The following is a 21,513-nucleotide window of genomic DNA, read 5'->3' as shown; positions in this document are numbered from 1 at the left end:
TGCATAAGAGGGTGCAGGGTGTAGCTTGCCCAGGGACATCGGTGGCTGTGGCTCCACACTCTTGGAACTCTTTGGTTGCCTACAGTGGGTTAATGCAATGGGGACCTTGCTTAGAGTAAGGACTGCGTAGATCACTTCTGCAGTTCATATGGCAGTGCAGATGAGTGTGGAACCCAATGGGAGCTAACACCTGGGTATTGCTCAGATTGGAGGAGAAGAGGTGAGGGGGTGATCCCACCAACAGAGGCAACCATTTCCCCTCTTCTGTTTACAAAGGAGATCTAAAACACCCAACTTGTGTGTTACCTGTGTACTTGCCACACCCTAGAGCACTGACCAGAGTTCCTGGGCCACACTCAGCACACACCTCTTGGTATTCACTGAAAGTGTAGATATTCATTAAGCCACAGAGATATTTCAAAGAGAAAAGCCATCAGAGGAAAAGAAAAACCACAAGTAACTCCACAAACGCTTAAAAATAAATGCAGGTATTTAAGAAAGAAGAATAAGGAAGGCATCGTGACCCCCCCCCAAAAAAAGGAACACAACATTTCAATATTAGAATATGAAGATGAAGAGATTGATGAAATGCCTGAAATGGACTTCAAAAGATTAATCATAGGATTATTCAAAAGGAATCTGAAGCACGTCCATGAACTAAAGAAAATCATACACTACATGCATGAAAATTTTTTCCCAAGAAATCGATTTGGGGCTGGCACCGTGGCTCACTAGGTTAATCCTCCACCTGTAGCACCGGCATCCCATATGGGCGCTGGGTTCTAGTCCCGGTTGGTCCTCTTCTGGTCCAGCTCGCTGCTGTGGCCCAGGAGGGCAATAGAGGATGGCCCAAGTACTTGGGCACCTGCACCTGCATGGGAGACCAGGAGGAAACTGACATTTTGAGATTCGATGGTTACTCACAGCCCTTGTCTCAACTGTTGAGGAACAGTGTATTTTTTCTTCTTGATATTTGTTGAACTGTTTACTTTGTGTAGGGTTAATCTTATGAGTATTTGGTAAATCGAAACTAGATCTTTGTAAAAATTAAAGTGGGAATAGGAGTGGGAGGAGGAATCAGCCTGGCTGGAAGGAGGGTAGGGTGAGAAGTATCACTATGTTCCTGAAAGTATATGTATGAAATGCATGACATTTGTATACTTCAAATAAAATTTAAAAATGAAGAAGTTTCAACCTCCGCCTGCAATGTTCACATTCCATATGGGTGCTGGTTCAAGATCTGGCTGCTCCAATTGTTATCCAGATCCCTGTAAACAATGCCTGGAAAAGAGTGGACAATTGGCCAAGTACTTGGGCCCCTGTTCCCACATGGAAGACTTGGAAGAAGCTCCTGTCTCCTGGCTTTGGCATGGCCCATTCTTGGCCATTCCAGCCATTTGAGGAGTGAACCAGAGAGAGGAAAATCTCTTTCCCTACCTCTCCCCTCTCTGTAATGGTGCTTTTCAAATAAATAAATAAATCTTTAAAAAAACACAATTAATTCTGTGGGCTACCATTGCGGTGTAACTGGTTAAGCCACTGCCCACGATGCTGGCATTCCATATGTGCACCAGTTGAGTTCTGGCTGTTCCATTTACAATCCAACTCCCTGGTAATGTGCCTGGGAATGCAGCATAGGATGGCTCAAATCCTGCACCCTTGCACATACATGGTAGACCTGGATACATATCCTGGCTCCTGCCTTCAGCCTGGTAGTCCAGCCCTGGCCATTTTAGCCATTTAAAAGTGAACCAGTGGATGGAAGAACTCTCTATCCCTCTCTCTCCCTGTAACTCTGACTTTCAAATGAATGAGATCTTAAAAATACAATTAATTCTATATTTCAAAGTATGCAAACACGTGGAGATTGAACAACATGCTCCTGAATGAACAAAGGGTCATTCAAGAAATCAAAAGAGAAATCAAAAACTTTCTGGAAGTAAATGAGGATAACAGCACAACATACCAAAACTTATGGGACGCAGCAAAAGCAGTGTTAAGAGGAAAGTTTATATCAATAGGTGCCTACATCAAGAAATTGGAAAGACACCAAATAGATGAGCTTTCAATTCACCTCAAGGATCTAGAAAACCTACAGCAAACCAGACCCAAATCTAGTAGGAGAAGAGAAATAATTAAAATCAGAGAAGAAATCAACAGGATTGATTCAAAAAAAATTACAAAAAATCAGCCAAGCGAGGAGCTGGTTTTTTGAAAAAATAAACAAAATTAACACTCCATTGGCCCAACTAACTAAAAAAAGAAGAGAAAAGACCCAAATCAATAAAATCAGAGATGAAAAAGGAAATGTAACAACAGACACCACAGAAATAAAAAGAATCATCAGAAATTACTACAAGGACTTGTATGCCAGCAAACAGGAAAATCTATCAGAAATGGATAGATTCCTGGACACATGCAATCTACCAAAATTGAACCATGAAGACATAGAAAACCTAAATAGACCCATAACTGAAACAGAAATTGAAACAGTAATAAAGGCCCTCCTAACAAAGAAAAGCCCAGGACCAGATGGATTCACTGCTGAATTCTACCAGACATTTAAAGAAGAACTAATCCCATTTCTTCTCAAACTATTCAGAACAATCGAAAAAGAGGGAATCCTCCCAAATTCTTTCTATGAAGCCAGCATCACCTTAATCCCTAAGCCAGAGAAAGATGCAGCACTGAAAGAAAATTATAGACCAATATCCCTGATGAACATAGACGCAAAAATCCTCAATAAAATTCCCGCCCAGAGAATACAACAACACATCAGAAAAATCATCCACCCAGACCAAGTGGGATTTATCCCTGGTATGCAGGGATGGTTTAATGTGCACAAGACAATCAATGTGATACACCACATTAACAGACTGCAGAAGAAAAACCATATGATTATCTCAATAGATGCAGAGAAAGCATTCGATAAAATTCAACACCCTTTCATGATGAAAACTCTAAGCAAACTGGGTATAGAAGGAACATTCCTCAATATAATCAAAGCAATTTATGGAAAACCCACGGCCAGCATCCTATTGAATGGGGAAAAGTTGGAAGCATTTCCACTGAGATCTGGCACCAGACAGGGATGCCCACTCTCACCACTGCTATTTAACAAAGTTCTGGAAGTTTTAGCCAGAGCCATCAGATAAGAAAAAGAAATTAAAGGAATACAAATCAAGAAGGAAGAAGTCAAACTATCCCTCTTTGCAGATGATATGATTCTTTACTTAGAGGATCCAAAGAACTCCACTAAGAGACTACTGGAACTCATAGAGGAGTTTGGCAAAGTGGCAGGATATAAAATCAATGCACAAAAATCAACAGCCTTTGTATACACAGACAATGCCACGGCTGAGAAAGAACTGCTAAGATCAATCCCATTCACAATAGTTACAAAAACAATCAAATACCTTGGAATAAACTTAACCAAGGACGTTAAAGATCTCTACGATGAGAATTACAAAATTTTAAAGAAAGAAATAGAAGAGGATACCAAAAAATGGAAAAATCTTCCATGCTCATGGATTGGAAGAATCAATATCATCAAAATGTCCATTCTCCCAAAAGCAATTTATAGATTCAATGCAATTCCAATCAGGATACCAAAGACATTCTTCTCTGATCTAGAAAAAATGGTGCTGAAATTCATATGGAGGCACAAGAGACCTCGAATAGCTAAAGCAATCTTGTACAACAAAAACAAAGCCGGAGGCATCACAATACCAGATTTCAGGACATACTACAGGGCAGTTGTAATCAAAACAACATGGTACTGGTAGAAAAACAGAGGATAGACCAATGGAACAGAATAGAAACACCAGAAATCAACCCAAACATCTACAGCCAACTTATATGTGACCAAGGATCTAAAACCAATTCCTGGAGCAAGGACAGTCTATTCAATAAATGGTGCTGGGAAAACTGGATTTCCACGTGCAGAAGTTGAAGCAAGATTACACCTTACACAAAAATCCACTCAACATGGATTAAAGACCTAAATCTATGACCTGACTCCGACAAGTTATTAGAGAACATTGGAGAAACCCTTCAAGATATTGGCACAGGCAAAGAGTTTCTGGAAAAGACCCGGGAGGCACAGGCAGTCAAAGCCAAAATCAACTATTGGGATTGCATCAAATTGAGAAGTTTCTGTACTGCAAAAGAAACAGTCAGGAGAGTGAAGAGACAACAGACAGAATGGGAAAAAATATTTGCAAACTATGCAACAGATAAAGGGTTAATAACCAGAATCTACAAAGAGATCAAGAAACTCCACAAAAACAAAACCAACAACCCACTTAAGAGATGGGCCAAGGACCTCAAGAGACATTTTTCAAAAGAGGAAATCCAAATGGCCAACAGGCACATGAAAAAATGTTCAAGGTCACTAGCAATCAGGGAAATGCAAATCAAAACCACAATGAGGTTTCACCTCACCCCGGTTAGAATGGCTCACATACAGAAATCTACCAACAACAGATGCTGGCGAGGATGTGGGGAAAAAGGGATACTAACCCACTGTTGGTGGGAATGCAAACTGGTCAAGCCACTATGGAAGTCAGTCTGGAGATTCCTCAGAAACCTGAAGATAACCCTACCGTTCGACCCAGCCATCCCACTCCTTGGAATTTACCCAAAGGAATTTAAATTGGCAAACAAAAAAGCGGTCTGCACCCTAATGTTTATTGCAGCACAATTCACAATAGCCAAGACCTGGAACCAACCTAAATGCCCATCAATGGTAGACTTGATAAAGAAATTATTAGATATGTACTCTTTAGAATACTATACAGCAGTAAAAAACAATGAAATCCAGTCATTTGCAACAAAATGGAGGAATCTGGAACGCATCATGCTGAGTCAAATAAGCCAGTCCCAAAGGGACAAATATCATATGTTCTCCCTGATCGGTGACAACTGACTGAACACCAAAAAGGAAACCTGTTGAAGTGAAATGGACACTATGAGAAAAGGTGACTTGATCAGCATTTCCCTGACTGTTAATGAACAACTTAATACATTATCCCTCTTAGTATTTTTTGTCTGTTCTACTTAATACTACTGGTTTAATTCTGTAATTAATACACAGTTATTCTTAAGTGTTGAAATTTAACTGAAATGTGGTCCCTGATAAACATAAGAGTAGGAATAAGAGAGGGAAGAGATGTACAATTTGGGACATGCTCAAGCTGACTTGCCCCAAATGGTAGAGTTAGAAACATACCAGGGGATTCCAATTCAATCCCATCAAGGTGGCATGTACCAATGCCATCTCACTATTCCAAGTGATCAATTTCAGTTCACAATTGATCATAATGAAAGGACTAAGAGTCAAAGGGATCACATAAACAAGTCTAGTACCTGCTAATACTAACTGATAGAATAAATAAAAGGGAGAGTGATCCAACATGGGAAGCGAGATACACAGCAGACTCATAGAATGGTGGATGTCCAAACAGCACTCTGGCCTCAGAATCAGCCCTAAAGGCACTCGGATCTGGCTGAAAAGCCCATGAGAGTATTTCAGGCATGGAAAGCCAAGACACTCTGGCAAAACAAAAAGACCTAAATGAGAGATCTCTGTCAGTGAGATCCCAGTGGAAAGAATAGGTCATCAAAGAAGGAGGTACCTTTCTCTGAAGGGAGGAGAGAACCTCCACTTTGACTATGACCTTGTCTAAACAAGATAAGAGTCGGAGAACTCAGAGGGCTTCCATAGCCTTGGAAACTCATGACTGGAGCATAGGGAGATTACTGATGCCATAAGCAAGAGTGTCAATTTGTTAAGTCAACAACAGGAGTCACTGTGCACTTACTCCTCATGTAGGATCTCTGTCCTTAATGTGCTGTACACTGAGATTTAATGCTATAACGAGTACTCAAACAGTATATTTCACTTTGTGTTTCTATGTGGGTGCAAACTGTTGAAATCTTTACTTAATGTATACTATACTGATCTTCTGAAAAAAAAAATTATCAATTTCCTACTTGACTCTCACTGGGATTAAACATGACAATAGGTCTGATCTGATTTCATCATCATTTAAAAAATCATCTATTATTTTTCACTTTATGTTTCTGTGTGTGAGCAAACTGTTGAAATCTTAATGTATGCTAAACTGATATTCTGTATATAAAGAGAATCGAAAATGAAGCTTGATGTGAATGGAAGGGGAGAGGGAGTGGGAAAGGGGAGGGTTGCGGGTGGGAGGGATGTTATGGGGGGAAGTCATTGTAATCCATAAGCTGTACTTTGGAAATTTATATTCATTAAATAAAAGTTAAAAAAAAACAAAAAATAATAATAAATTCTATATTTCAGACTAGGTAACAGAGAAGTTTCTCAATGTTCCCAACACAAAGAAATGAAAAATGTTTGAGATGATAAACACACTAATTACTCAAATCTGATCACTACACATTGTATTGAAATATTATACTGCACCCCAGATATATGTAAGTTATTGGGGACCATTATGCTTAGTGAAGTAAGGCAGTCCCCAAAAGACCATTATCATATGTTTTCCCTTATTTGTCTATAGTCTTTGTCTATACTCCTCTGTAATAGTGGTTTTTCTACTTACTTACTTGTTGAATTCATCATTTAGTTGTGGTTTAAGCATGTGGTTATAAAGTAAATTGAAAGTATGTCATTGCAAAAATTTAAAGAAAAATAAGAAAGGGAGGAGGAGGGAGAGTGGTAACAAGGGAGGCAGAAGTGTGGAAAGTATCATGTTCTTAAAACTGTATATATGAAATACATGAAATTTGTTCCCTTTATATAAATCAAAATATTTAAATGTTCATATTTTCAAAAACAAATAAACCAAAAAGCCTCTATAAGGAAAATAATATGATTTTAGTATATTAATAAATGGAGAAGGTAACTTCTTGAAAAGATTTACTTGATGATCTAAATTGTTGTGTGAATTTTTTTTTAAACTTTTATTTAATGAATATAAATTTCCAAAGTACAGCTTATGGATTACAATGGCTTCCCCCCCATAACGTCCCTCCCACCCGCAACCCTCCCCTTTCCCACTCCCTCTCCCCTTCCATTCACATCAAGATTCATTTTCATTTCTCTTTATATACAGAAGATCAGTTTAGCATATATTAAGTAAAGATTTCAACAGTTTGCTCCCACACAGAAACATAAAGTGAAAAATACTGTTTGAGTACTAGTACTTTTTCTAGTCAGCCTCTAATCCATTCTGAGTTTGCTTTTGCCTATGTTGTCAGGTAGGAGAAATGGGGAGAGAATTTTTACTGAATTTTAGAATTAGAATTAAATGGCAATGGCAATTTAAGCTATCATAAAAGAAGCATTGTAAATTTGTGGGAAAATATGAACTTTTAATAAGTATTATTGGGACAACTGGAGAACCATATGGAAATATATACAGAATTGCAGTAGTTTCTTTCAGAGATAAATTCAAAATAGAGCCTATAAATGGTAATTAATCAACAATATTAGAAGGAAATATGAGTGGATTCTTCTCTAATCTGAAGTATGAAAAGCTGTTCAACACAATCATCAGGAAAATATGAGATAACACTTCACTCCACTAGAATAGATAAAATTTAAATGATGATAATTGGTGATGACATGTGTGTGGTAGCTGGAACACTCACACAGTGCTGGTAGGACTGTAAATGGGTGCAATGAATTCCACCACATTGCCCAATTAGTGAACAATTTCTTTTAAAGTTATTAATATTCCTACACTATGATTCATAAATTTTATGCTTAATTGCCACTCAAGATAAATTCATGTGTATGTCCATTAAAAGACTTACACAAGGGCATCCTTAGTAGCTTTATTCACAAAATAGCTCAAACCTGGAAACAACTTATGTAATGTCCATCAATAAGAGAAGAGATTTAACAAATTTAACACTTTTGATATAAGCAATAACATGCATAATCCTAAAAATATTGTTGTGATGAAAGAATCTAATTGAGGAGAATAATTTCTGTCTAATTTCATTTATAATAAGTTCAAGAACAGGCAAATGATTCTTTGGAGATGGAAGCGTGATACCTATTATCACTGAATGGACAATAGCAACAATCACTTCTGTGCCATTCTCCAGAAACAGGAGTCCACATACTACTTTCCACCACATCCTGGGCTATTACTTAGGTCTAGCATGCACAGGTTTCCTATTAGTCTGAGTCCTTTGGGACAAAACACTCCCACACAAAAGTTATGCAAAGCAAATTTATTAATTACAGATAGGCAGCAAAGGACAAAAAAAAAGTCTCAGTCAGTTCCTCAAGGCTTGGAAAGGCTTCCCTGAGTTGAGGGGATCTCGACTGTGTATGGCCTACTTTACTCTACAGCTGAGGCCCTCTGAAAGACAGCCCACTCTAAATTCTACACCACAGGGGCCACTGAGCAAAACTTTGAAGCCTTTCTGCTCCCAGAGGAAGAGCTTATATAGCAATGGAGAGGTGATGATGGAAGTGGAAGGCCAAGGATGAAAGGAATTAGGAAAGATTAGGGAAGGAGAGGAAAGAAGTGAGAGTTGTGATGAACCTTAAATGTGTGTCATGACAGGAACACAGTGGTTGTAGGAGTTGTGAATGTCACAGAGACAGGAAGTCCCTTATTTTCTGTCTCCTACTGAAGTATGTTAAGGATGTGCTTTGTAAATGTCAATAAAATCACAATGATTTCCACTAGTGGGAATAGTTGTGTCCATGAGACAGTTTTCTTTGTATGCCGTCTACTTTGTTGCTCTTTCTGTTTAATCATTGTAGTGATACATGCAATTTTTAGTTACAAATCTTTGAAATTTTTAACCGAAGCCTTTCTTTTTTTTTTTTTTTTTTTTTTGACAGGCAGAGTGGACAGAGAGAGAGACAGAGAGAAAGGTCCTCCCTTTTGCCGTTGGTTCACCCTCCAATGGCCGCCGCTGCAGCCGGCGCACCGCGCTGATCCGATGGCAGGAGCCAGGAGCCAGGTGCTTTTCCTGGTCTCCCATGGGGTGCAGGGCCCAAGCACCCGGGCCATCCTCCACTGCACTCCCTGGCCACAACCGAAGCCTTTCTAATTCATCTCAACTACCTCAGCTAATTGAAAGATTGTAAAACCGTCCTGTTTTAAATCTTACTGTGTAGGGACTCTTGAAAGCAGGCTTCTTGGAGTATGGAAATTCAAACTTTTCCATAGAAGAAATCCAATTGTTCAGAACCATTATCCCCTGACCAAGGGCAGGACCAGGCTGACAGTATCAGAAAGGATGACTGAGTTAAGGAGATAGCAGATGTACTGTCAGACCAGGCAGCTGGGGCAGGTGAAGTGTGATGGGTGAGCAACATCTGTGACATTATACACTGAAACCTCAGGAGGGCAAAGATCTTAGGTTTTGTAGTTACAATAATTGGAGTTGCAGCATTTATGAACAAAGCTTCGGTTGTTGTGCTCATATGTCCGTTCTCTGCAGAACTTCTGACATACCATGTATGATAGCTGGAGAACACCATCTGTAATAAGAAAGAATCATAGAGGAAAAGCTGATGATCCAGATCTTCCAAGGCAAGTCAAACTTGAACATTTAATCAGGCATCAGGGTAGGTAGATGAATGGTTTCTCAGTTGACACTTGTCAAGAGCATGCAGTCAGAGAGTTGCAGAAATCACTGGCTAGCTATAGCAGGTTTGGGTTCGCCAAGAACCCTCACCACCTTGTGTAGCTGATTTATTTATTTATTTATTTTCTTGCTAGAAGATTAGCAATTAGTGCTTTAGTGTCTTCAAATTCAAATGCTATTTGGTCAGTTTTTTTTTTTTTTTGACAGGCAGAGTGGACAGTGAGAGAGAGAGACAGAGAGAAAGGTCTTCCTTTGCCGTTGGTTCACCCTCCAATGGCCGCCGCGGCTGGCGTGCTGCGGCCGGCGCACCGCGCTGATCCAATGGCAGGAGCCAGGTGCTTCTCCTGGTCTCCCATGGGGTGCAGGGCCCAAGCACTTGGGCCATCCTCCACTGCACTCCCTGGCCACAGCAGAGAGCTGGTCTGGAAAAGGGGCAACCGGGACAGAATCCAGCACCCCGACCGGGACTAGAACCTGGTGTGCCGGCGCCGCAAGGCGGAGGATTAGCCTAGTGAGCCGCGGCGCCGGCCAGCTATTTGGTCAGTTTTATTGGGAATATAGAATTCCCAGCTTTGTGCTCCTGCCTGGTAGTCCCAGTACTGGTCTATCTGCATTTAACAGGAACTTGAATTACCTGCACTCAGTTGCATTCCACACTTGATTTCTTCCTCTGCTTTGGCCTCAGTCTGAGCTATAACATTGCTGAAGTCCTTTTGAAAGAATTCTAAGAATCTCATAGCACCTCTAGCCCTCTCACTTACCCTGTAAGATCTTTAAGATCATGCATGTCTCGTGTTTCTGAGCAGTACAGACACCAAAGCCTCTTCTACAGCGGTCTGTCTGTGTGCGAAGGTGGCATGTTACACAAATCAGTGACGTCACTGCTGGAGAAAGCACAGATCTGATGTGAGACCAAGCAGAGGCAGGGACTTGGGATGTAGTTGAAAATATTCAGGCTTGGGGTGGAGGGATGTGGGGTGGGTGGATGACAAGCTGGTGTGGAGTAAATAGGTGGTAAACAGTTGAAGCTGTGACCTACTCTTCATCCCACAGTGATGGACAGAAAGTGTCTTTGTGCAAATGAAAGTAGCCTGGTCCTAACGTCAGCCTTTTATTATTATTTTTAAAATATACTTTTATTTTTAATTGATACATAGAGAGTACATATGTGGTATATACTGTGAAATTTCAATACCTGCATAGAACATGTAATGAACAGATCAGAGTAATTGACATACCTGTTATCACCTAACACATTTACCATTACTTTGTGTTGGGAACATTCAAAATCCTTTCTACTAGCTATTTTGAAATATTCAATCAATTGTTGCCAACCACAGTTGTTCTTTTTTGCTAAAGAATAGTAACTGTTGGTCCTCGTCTCCATGAGCATCGTGTACCCTCTAACCACTCCTCTCTCCCTGACACCTTTCCCAGGCCCTGGTAACCACTATTGTGCTCTACTCTTTTGAGATCAGCTTTTTTTTCTAGTTTACATATATTGAATAGCATAAAAAAATATTTGCACCTTCCACATGAAGGTGGGAACATGTGGTGTTTGTCTTTCTGTGCCTCACTTGTTTCTCTCAACATGATGTCCTCCAGTTCTATCCAGTTGCTGCAAATGAGACTTCTCTTCTTTTTATTTCTGAGTACTATTCCATTGTGTATGAATACCACATTTTCTTGATCAGTTATTGCACTATTGGACACTAGGTTGATTTCATACCTTGAACTTCAGCTCTCTTAATGCAGATAATTCCAAGCAAAAATGTAGCCTCCCTGTGGTTGATTTCTCTAGCTTAAAAGCAGTACTATTAATGCTGGCCCAGACTACTTGGCAGGGCTGTGGAGACACATGAATGTGATAATGATGGTGAGTGACTTATTTTTATCCTAGCCAGTGTTATTATTATAGAGTTTTCTACACTTTAGGGTTTTTTTTTATGTATATTGCTTCTGTTTAGGTATTGTTAGGTGACATATTGTGCTATTTTGAACTTCAAACTGGATCTAAGTAAAGAATTTGGATTATGGCACAATTAGTGACACCTTCTCAAATGAGCAACCAAAGGTACAGAGAATTTAAGACATTAAAAAAATATATCTGATTCCAAGGCAACTAGTTTTTCCTCTTCTAGAATTTGCCTGATATAATATAAAGCTCATGAAAAAGTCCATCAAAAGTTAATTTCCAGCATTAAAACAAACCACAAAATTACTCGTAGTAGACTGACAAACTCCCTCAATAGATGGGATACAGATTTTGGATGGGGAAAATGACCCAAGGAAAATCTTGCTAGGGATTTGGATGATAGGGAGTATTAGGAACAGAGGGTCAGGAAACAGGATGAAGGGGCAGTGGAAGAGGCTTACTTACCTGGGAGGGAATGGTAACATGTTAGAAAGAATGGAAAGTGGCAGGGAAGGCAGCGGGAGAATTTTGCAGGCTGTCTTCCCCTGTCTCATAAATGTGGCTAAAGTTCAGTACTTTGTGGGAACAAGTGGAATTCTCCCGGGGTTCCCTAGAGTTTGCCAATGGAGCTCATGTCTCAGGTCTGGGACTCACCCACAGTGAGGCAGAGGAGAGAGAAGAGCAGCAAGATGTGTTTGTTCATCTTGACGCAGAAGTCTCTTGTATGGAAGAGAAAAAGCCACGGGCTGCCAGCTCAGATCCTTGAGCTCCAGGACAGAAAGTTTATCCTTCATCATAGGCTAGTTACCATTCATGCCTAAGGGGTACCAGTCACACAATGTTCTCCTTGGACCTCAAGTTCATTGGCTGTCCTCATCACGTGGAGAATAATGATAGTAAAAACACTGAACCACTTTTTAAAAATTTCTTCAATGCTTATTAATTTTTATATATTTATTTGTTTGAAAGGGAGAAAGAGAGAGAGAGAGAGAGAGAGAGAGAGAGAGAGAACTTACATCTACTAGTTTACTCCCTAAATGCCAGCAAGAGCTGAGCCTGGGGCAGGACAGAGCCTAGAGCCTGCAATTCCATCTGGGTCTCCAACATGAGTGGCAGGGACCCAGTTACTTGATCCATGAATGGCTGTTTCTCAGGGTTCCTACATCATCAGGAAACTGAGGCAGGACTTGATCCCAGGCACTCCAATAGGGGATGTAGAAATTCCAAATAGTGGCTCTATTCACTGTGTCACAGCACCTGGCCCTGGAGATAAATATTGTTTTTATTTGAAAGGCAGAGTTAGAGAGAGAGAGAGAAAAAAAGAGAGAGAGAGAGAATCTTTTTTAATTTAATTTAATTTAATTTATTTGAAAGAGAGACATAGAGAGAGAGGTCTTCCATCTGCTGGTTCACTCCCTAAATGGATACAATGGCTGGAGCTGAGCCAATCCAAAGCCAGGAGCCAGGAGCTTCTTCTGAGTCTCCCACATGGGTGCAGGGGCCCAAGGACTTGGGCCATCTTCTGCTGCTTTACCAAGTACATACAAGAACTGGATCAGAAGTGGAGCAGCTGGGACTCCAACCAGCATCTGTATGGGATGCTGGTGCTGTGGGCTGGGTCTTTAGCCTGCTGCACCACAGCACTGGCCCCAAGAGATATTTTTTTACCCACTGGTTTACTTACCAAATGGCTACAATGACCAGGACTCTGCCGGACTGAAGCCAGGAGCGAGGAACCTTGTCCAGGTCCTCCACATGAGTGCAAGAACCCAAATACTTGAGCCATTTTCTACTGCTTTCCCAGGTGCATAACTAAGGAGCGGGATTAAATGGAGTAGCTGGGACTTGAAACAGCACCCATATGGGATGCTGGCATCAAAGGTGGTGGCTTTCCCTGCTATGCCACAACACTGGACCCTGAACCTACTATTTTTAAAATATTAATTAGAAGCCAGAGTTGTGCAGCAGTTTATGCTGCTGCTTATGTTGCTGACATCCCATACTGTAACACTGGTTCAAGTCCTAGCTGCTCTGCTTCTGATCCATTTCCCTACTAATGTGCCTTGGACAGCAGTGGATGATGGTCCAGGTCACTGGGTCTCTACCACCTATGCTGAAGATGCAGATGGAGTTCCATGCTCCTAACTTCAGCTTAGCCCAGCTTGATCTTTGTGGCCATTTGGGAAGTAAACCTGCAGATGTAAGATCTCTTTCTCTCTGCGTGTCTCCCTCTCTCTCTGTCCCTCAGCGTTTCAAATATAAATAAATCTTTAAAAAAGTATTAGTAATTAAGTAACTACAGTTTTCCCACAGTATCTGCAGGGGATTGGTTTCAGGAACCCCTGTGGATATAAAAATCTATGGATGTTCAACATGTAAAATAGTGTAGTATTGACATAAAAAACATAGAAGCCCCCATATACCTTAAATCATCTCTAGGTTACTTGCATTATTCAATACAATGTAAATGCTATGTAACTTATTGTTATGCTGCATTGCTTAGGGACTTGTGACAAGAAAAAATCATCTGCATGTTCAGTACAGTCACAAAGTTTTTTCAAAAACTTTCAATCATGATTGAATCTGCAGATGTGGATCCTACGTAGATGAAAAGCCAAACACATTATTCTTACTTATGATCTTATTATTTTCAGTGTGATTTCACAGAGGAAGAATCTGAGACTTGATGACGTCCAGAATCTGCCCCATGGCTACACATCTAGTGACGACTAGTGCTGGTATTCAAAGCAAGACTTTCTCATTTTAGAGTCCATCCTTTTCACAACCATGACTCAAGATCTCTTTGAAATTCATGTGTACATTCAGCATATATTTACTGAGGTATTCAATATGATGCACAGTTCCTAGTAGAGCAGTGAACGAGATATACAAGCTCATGTAGCCCCTTACTTACCTTATTTATGTATGAAAAGCAGGAGAAGGAAAGATGAAGAGACACGGTCAGCCTTCAACTTAGAACTTCCGATTCTCAGCTCAGAACTCTTTCTCCTACCAGAAATCCGTGCTACAAGACCAGAGATTATTTGACTTCGTGGAGTTGTGAAATCACTCCTACAATTATTTCACAACTTGATCTGAAACAACTACACATTTTGTATCTGCTCAATTTTTTTCATGGGTTAGATGTTGATTTCTGTAGGAAAGCCATTCTAACTGGGGTGAAGTAAAACCTCATTGAACCACATGTCCTTTAATTATAGGAGCAATATGTTCATTAAAATATCGGACCTGAGATTTTTAGACATCAGATGAACTTTGGATGAAATAACATCTTGGGTCAGATGCCGTAAAATAGGCAATTTTTTTGTGTGTGATCAGTCAGAATTTGGAGCCCATTTTTGTCTGAGGGCCAAAAGTCTTAGACTTAAACATGAGACAGTTTGTTCCTTTGAAAAGAATTGATTTTTTGGTGGGTATTTAATGCAGTATTTCAGTTGCCACTTGGGTTTAAGTTCCAGTGCCTGGTTTAAGTTCCAGTCCTCTGCTTCAGTCCAGCTTCCTGTTAAAACACACACTAGGAGACAGCAGGTTGATAGCTCAAGTACTTGGTCCCTCCCACCCAAAGAGGAGACTTGGATGGAGTTCTAGGCTCCTGGCTTCAACCTGGCCCATCCCTGGTTTTTATGGGCATTTAGGGAGACAGAAGACCTCTAGCTGTCTCTCTGCATTTCAAAAAAGAAAAATAAGTAAGTAAAAGTTGTAAAAGGAAAATAATTATATTCTACATAGAAAGTCAAATTGTGGTCTTTGAATTTATTCTATTTATATTCTGCCATATTTCCAGATAGGCTTTTTGAATCCAGATAGAATTTTTCAGGACAGCCTCAGGCTTACCAAGAAGGCAAAGCCCTGAGACTGGAGCTGTGGTTTGGCAGTATCCCTGGGCATTTCATTTGTCACTTGTTTTATCTGCTTTAGGCTCTGTTTATTGATAAAGAGTGACACTAGAATCAAAGAAGCAGACAGTCTAGTGAAACATCAATGGGTTTTCAGTTTCTATTCTTCCTTCAGGGTTCTCCTTGGCAGGTGTTGTCTGAAAGGATAGCTGAGTTTTGAATCTCCAGTCTATTATTTCCAGTTAGGATTCCAGAATTTTCTAGCTCCAAATAAATGTTGACCTACTCATAATTTCAACATCTCACTTACCAATTTAATTTTGAAAATGATTTCTTTCTTCATTCACCATGAGATAGGAGAGGATGCGTGCTAGAACTTACTAACGAAAGTTGTGTGGTTGTAATGCAAAGAGCCTGTTCCTGGGAGTCTGGAGACCTGTGGGTGATCACTGTGTAACTCTTTGTATCTTCAGCCAGTCACATATCTGTGATGTTACATCTTAACCATTCGTTTAGTCCTTTACAACTCCAGCATTCTATGGTTCCATCACATAAGTCATGAGGATGAGTGCCAGGTTCTGTTTTCCTGAAGCACCTGATGGTCTGTCTGGCATCTGATGCCACTATACATGATGCCTGTGACTCACTAGGCATGGTAATCCATGAATGTATTCTCTGCCAAGAAGGCCCGCCACTCAGCACAGTTACTGTGTACCCTGCTCTGAGGAGAAGGCAGAACATTGTGTCCTCATGTTCTTGGTCTCTCTTGGCTCGAGGGTGAGTAGCTGAGGTCTTGGTGATATCATAGGTGAACAGTCCTTTTAGTTTGTGTTTTCACACGTCCTTGCTTTGAGGGAATGGATTCTGGCTTTGGAATGGATCAGTGGCCTTGTTCTTGGGCTTCTAGGGATAGCATTGATTTTCTAGAATATACACACATGCGCACACACACACACACTCAAGCTAGAGCCAGATAATGATCCTTTAACAAAATCTGGTGGAGGAGTGCCTGCTTACAAGGACAAGGACAAAAACCTGGAGTACACATCTAGCTCTTCTCACTTATAATTGATGGTGGGGAAAAGGTGAAGCAAAAAAGAACAAAACTACTATTATTAGAGGCTTACTATAGGCAATGCATGAGGCTAGCCACTTCCATATGCATCATCTCATGGAGACCTCGCAGAAACCTAGTGGTGGTATCTGGCAAGGAGCAAAGCTGAGATTGAAGCCTAGATTAATGTCACTAAAATTCAAACTACATTCACCATATTGCTCTTAATATGCTACTTCAGATTAAAAGTCACAATGAATAACAAAATAATTACAAAAATCATTTTTGGAGCTGCTTATGATTTTTGTGCTTGTGAACATCAGATTTTTCTTGGCACCTTACTTCCAATCCTGTGGTACTGATTTAGGGTGTAGTGTCCTATTAGTTTCACATAACTCATGAACACTGATACAAAAATTTGTATATTTTGTTTTTTATTAAGTTCTAACTGATATGAATCATTTCTTTCCCTGCTCAGTGTTGGTGGCAGTCTACAAAAACTATTAACAGATCTTGAGAGCTTGCTCCACAAGGCAACTTGTGAAAGATCACAAATCAAATGGTTTGAGTTTGAACTTTTTAGGTCTTAAAGGTCAGCCTGGTTTTATTTATGTGGAAATATTATTCTGACTTGCAGTGTGAAACCACACAGCATCAAAAAACATTTCACTTCTGCCTGTCCTGAAAATGCATCTCAGGATGTGGATTTTTTTCCTGATAAGAAAAGTTCAATTTGAAGAAGTTGGCATACTTCTAAATGCAACTTTTCCATTTTTACAAAATGCTTTTATTTGGGACTCCCCATGCATTTTTTTATTAGCTTGAAAAATGAATGATGATCTATTATCAGAAAAAAAATTAGCATTGTACAACTAGTTTGTGGACTGCAAATTGTCAAATAGAATAGTTGATTTAAAAAAATTGCAGTCATCGTAGAACTGGCACTTTTTCTATCCTGCTTCATTCTCTAATTGGATGAGACCAAAAGTATCTTTTAACATAGCCAGTTCCCATTTTTTCCTTTTGGTTTTGCTTGCTCTGGGTATGCTAAAGGTATCACAGAATTCTCGTGTCATGTTTCTTTTGAAAACTGTGATAATCTTCAAGTTTTTGGCAATAGAAAAAGGGTAATTTTGTCATACAGAACTTTGGAAAATGAAGCTTCTTTTCTGTTCACAGATGGAGATCCTATGATGCTTGGTAACCATATAGATTTGCTAGTTTAACGAAAAAGAAATCTCCTCACATTGTGGCCACTCATTTGTTTTACAACAACCAAGACTCCGTACATAACTCTAAAAGAATTTCTGTCACCAGGCGAAACAGGTATCAGAAGCAGACTTGTAAATTGTCACATTTTAGAAGTGTTTTTGTGGAGAATAAGAAGTCATCTCTATTCTGTGGAAGTCCTCTGGCTTTCAAGAAGACAAGGCTTACATATCTCTTCCTTGATGTAATCCTAGTTATCTATTTTTCTTTTATTGCCTGTGCTTCTCCGTCTTAGGAAATCTTCGCCCAAGTCAATGTCTTGCAGAATTTCCCCTATCTTTTCCTCTAGCAATTTGACAATTTAAGATCTTAAGTTCAGATCCTTGATTGACTGTGAGTTGATTTTAGTACAGGGTGTAAGGTAGGGATCTTGTTTCAAACTTCTGCTTGTGAAAATCCACTGTCCCAACACCATTTGTTGATGAGACTGTCCTTTGTCCAGGACATTTATCAAAGGTTAGTCAATTGTAGATGTATGAGTTAATTTCCTATTCTTTTCCATTGTTCTATTTGTCTATTTTTGTGCCAGTACTAGGTTATTTTGATTATTAGAGGCTTTGCAGTATGTTTTTTTTAATTTATTTAACAGGTAGAGTTATAGACAGTGAGAGAGAGACACAGAGAGAAAGGTCTTCCTTCCATTAGTTCACTCCCCAAATGGCCGCTACGGCTGGCGCTGTGCTGATCCGAAGCCAGGAGCCAGGCGCTTCTTCCTGGTTTCCCATGCGGGTGCAGGGGCCCAAGCACTTGGGCCATCCTCCACTGCCCTCCTGGGTCACAGCAGAGAGCTGGACTGAAAGGAGCAACCGGGACTAGAACCTGGTGCCCACATGGGATGCCGGTGCTGCAGGCGGAGGATTAACCAAGTGAGCCACAGTGCCGGCCCCGCAATATGTTTTTATTGTTTAAGATTGCTTTACCTATTTGGAGTCTTTTATGTTTCCATATGAATTTTAGGATTTTTTTTAACTAGTTCTGAGAAAAATGTTCTCTAATTTTGTTTGAGATCACTTTGAATCTGTTAATTGCTTTAGGTAGTATGGATATTTTGGTGATATTAATTCCAATCCACATGAAAGGTTTTTCAATTTTTTGAAAAATCTTCTATTTCTTCATTAATATTTTGTGATTTTAATTGTAGAGATCTTTCACATCTTTGGTTAAATTTATCCCAAGTATTTATAATTTTTTTTTGGTAGTGGAGCCAGTGCTGTGGCATAGCAGGTAAAGCCGTTGCCTGCAGTGCCAGCATCCCATTTGGGCGCTGGTTCAAGACCTGGCTGCTCCACTTCTGATCCAACTCTCCAATGGCCTGAGAAAGTAGTAGAAGATGGCCGATGTCCTTGGGCCCCTATACCCACATGGGAGACCCAGAAGAAGCTCCTGGCTCCTGGCTTCAGATTGGCTCAGGTCTGGCCATTGGGGCCATTTGGGGAGTGAACCAGTGGATGGAAGATCTCTTTCTTTCTGCCTCTACCTCTATCTCTCTGTAACTGTGACTTCCAAATAAATAAATCTTAAATTTTTTTTTTTTTGCTATTGTGAATGGGACTGACTTTATAAGTTAATTCTCAGAGCATTGGTGATATGTAAGAATGCTATTGATTTTTGTGTGTTGATTTTATATTCTGCAATTTTGACAATTTCTCTCTCTCTCTCTCTTTTTTTTTTTTTTTGACAGGCAGAGTGGACAGTGAGAGAGAGACAGAGAGAAAGGTCTTCCTTTGCCTTTGGTTCACCCTCCAATGGCCGCCACGGCCGGCGCACTGCAGCCAGCGCACCGCGCTGATCCGAAGGCAGGAGCCAGGTGCTTTTCCTGGTCTCCCATGGGGTGCAGGGCCCAAGCACTTGGGCCATCCTCCACTGCACTCCCGGGCCACAGCAGAGAGCTGGTCTGGAAGAGGGGCAACCGGGACAGAATCCGGTGCCCTGACCAGGACTAGAACCTGGTGTGCCGGCGCCGCAAGGCAGAGGATTAGCCTAGTGAGCTGCGGCACCAGCCGACAATTTCTCTTATGAGTTCTAATAGTCTCTCAGTGGAGTCTTTATTCTGATATATACAAGACCATGTTATTTGTCAACAGGGATAATTTGACTTCCTATTTTCCAATTTGTACCCATTTGGTTTCTTTTTCTGGCTAAAACTTTCAGAGTTATATTGAATAATAGTAGTGAGAGTGGGCATCCTTGTCTGGTTCCAGATCTTACTGGAAATGCTTTCAGTTTTACCCATTCAATATGGTGCTGGCTGTGAGTTTGTCATTTATTGTCTTGATTGAGAAATGTTACTTCTAAGAAGTTGCTTTTTAAAAAAAATTATTTATTTATTTGAAAGAGTTACACAGAGAGAGAAGGAGAGGCAATGAGAGAGAGAGAGAGAGAGAGAGAGAGAGAGAGAGAGAGGTCTTCCATCTGCTGGTTAACTCCCCAGTTAGCCACAATGTCTGGAGCTGCACTGATCTGAAGCCAGGAGCCAGGAGCTTCTTCGGGGTCTCCCACAAGGGTGCAGGGGCCCAAGGACTTGGGTCATCTTCTACTGCTTTCCCAAGCCATAGCAGAGAGCTGGATTGGAAATGGAGCAGCTGGGACTCGAACCAGTGCCCATATAGGATGCTGGCACTGCAGGCGGCAGCTTTACCTGCTATGCCACAGCACTGTACCCTATGTTTTAAATTTTGAAAAACACAGAATTAAAAATTCTATTTCCTTAACGGTTACAGAGCAGTTCAAATTGCCTATTTAGTATTGAACACTTGTGGGGCTGGCACTATGGCATAGTAGGTTGATCCTCTGCCTGTGGCAGCAGCAACCCTTATGGGCACCTATCAAATCCCAGCTGCTCCTTTTCTGATCTGCCTCTCTTCTTATGGCCTGGGTAAGCAATAGAGGTTGTCCCAGGTGCTTGGGTCCCTGCACTCACATGGGAGACCTGGAAGACACACACTCAGGTCATACTGAAGCCAGGAGTTGGGAACTCAATCCAGGTTTCCCACTGTGGTGGCAGAAATCCAATCACTTGAACAATTCCTGCAGTCTTCCAGGGTCTGCATTAGCAAGAAGCTGAAGTCAAGAGCCAAACGTGGATATCAAACCTAGGTACTGTAATCTGATATGCCAGTGTCTTAACTGATATTTTAACTGCTAGACTGAATGCCTACCTTTATCATTAAAAGTGTCTATTGCATTAGTAGTTATTTCCCTGTTATTCTTTATTTTGTTAGGACATATTCCCTCTCCTATTTTCTGTAAGAAATGGTGAGAATTTCTATAATTTCTTCCTGAAGTATTTGCTAGAGTTTTCACCAGTGAATCCATTTGGGCTTAGTGCTTTCTGTTTTGAGAAATTTTACTTATGCGTTAAGTTTCTTTAATAGGCTTGTACATTTATTTCTTCTTGTGTAAGTTTTGAAAGATTGGGTCTATGAAGGAATTGTCCATTTCATCTAGGTTATCAGATTTGTGGAATAGAGTTTTCATAATATTATCTTAATCATCATTTAAATTTCCATGGGATCAAAAATTATGGTCTTTCTGATATTCATAATTTGCATCTTCTCCCTTATTTTTCTGTTACCCTATTAGAGCTTTACGGTTTTTACTGATTTTTTTTTTTTTAAAGAAATGCTTTGAGGACTAGTATTGTGGTGTGTTGGGTTAAGCTGTTGCTTGCTATACTGGCATCACATATCAGAGTGCTGGTTCACAGTTCAGCTTCTGATCCAGTTTCCTGCTAAGGTAGCTTGGATGTCAGCACAAGATGACCTGAGTGCTTGGGCACCTGCTACCCAGGTAGGAGACCAGGGGGAGTTCCT

The 21,513-nt window shown here is 40.4% G+C and overlaps 1 protein-coding gene across 1 annotated transcript; it reads right to left on the bottom strand.

The window, feature by feature from the left end:
• Nucleotides 1-8,868: 8,868 nt before the first annotated feature.
• On the bottom strand, nt 8,869-12,306 carry LOC100340720 (prostate and testis expressed protein 3). Its single transcript, XM_002708309.5, has 3 exons — nt 12,176-12,306; nt 10,368-10,490; nt 8,869-9,499 (listed from the first exon to the last, which is right to left on the bottom strand). The coding sequence occupies exons 1-3, from the start codon at nt 12,222-12,224 to the stop codon at nt 9,375-9,377; spliced, it is 297 nt and encodes a 98-aa protein (XP_002708355.1). The 5' UTR covers nt 12,225-12,306; the 3' UTR covers nt 8,869-9,374.
• Between the last annotated feature and the right edge of the window lie 9,207 nt (nt 12,307-21,513).

This window comes from Oryctolagus cuniculus, chromosome 1 (genome assembly GCF_051225735.1).
Source record: "Oryctolagus cuniculus isolate XC-2025 breed Fujian yellow rabbit chromosome 1, ASM5122573v1, whole genome shotgun sequence".
In the NCBI taxonomy this organism is placed as follows: domain Eukaryota; kingdom Metazoa; phylum Chordata; class Mammalia; order Lagomorpha; family Leporidae; genus Oryctolagus; species Oryctolagus cuniculus.
Note: the sequence above shows the minus strand (reverse complement) of the source record. Positions and strands in the feature narration are given on the sequence as shown.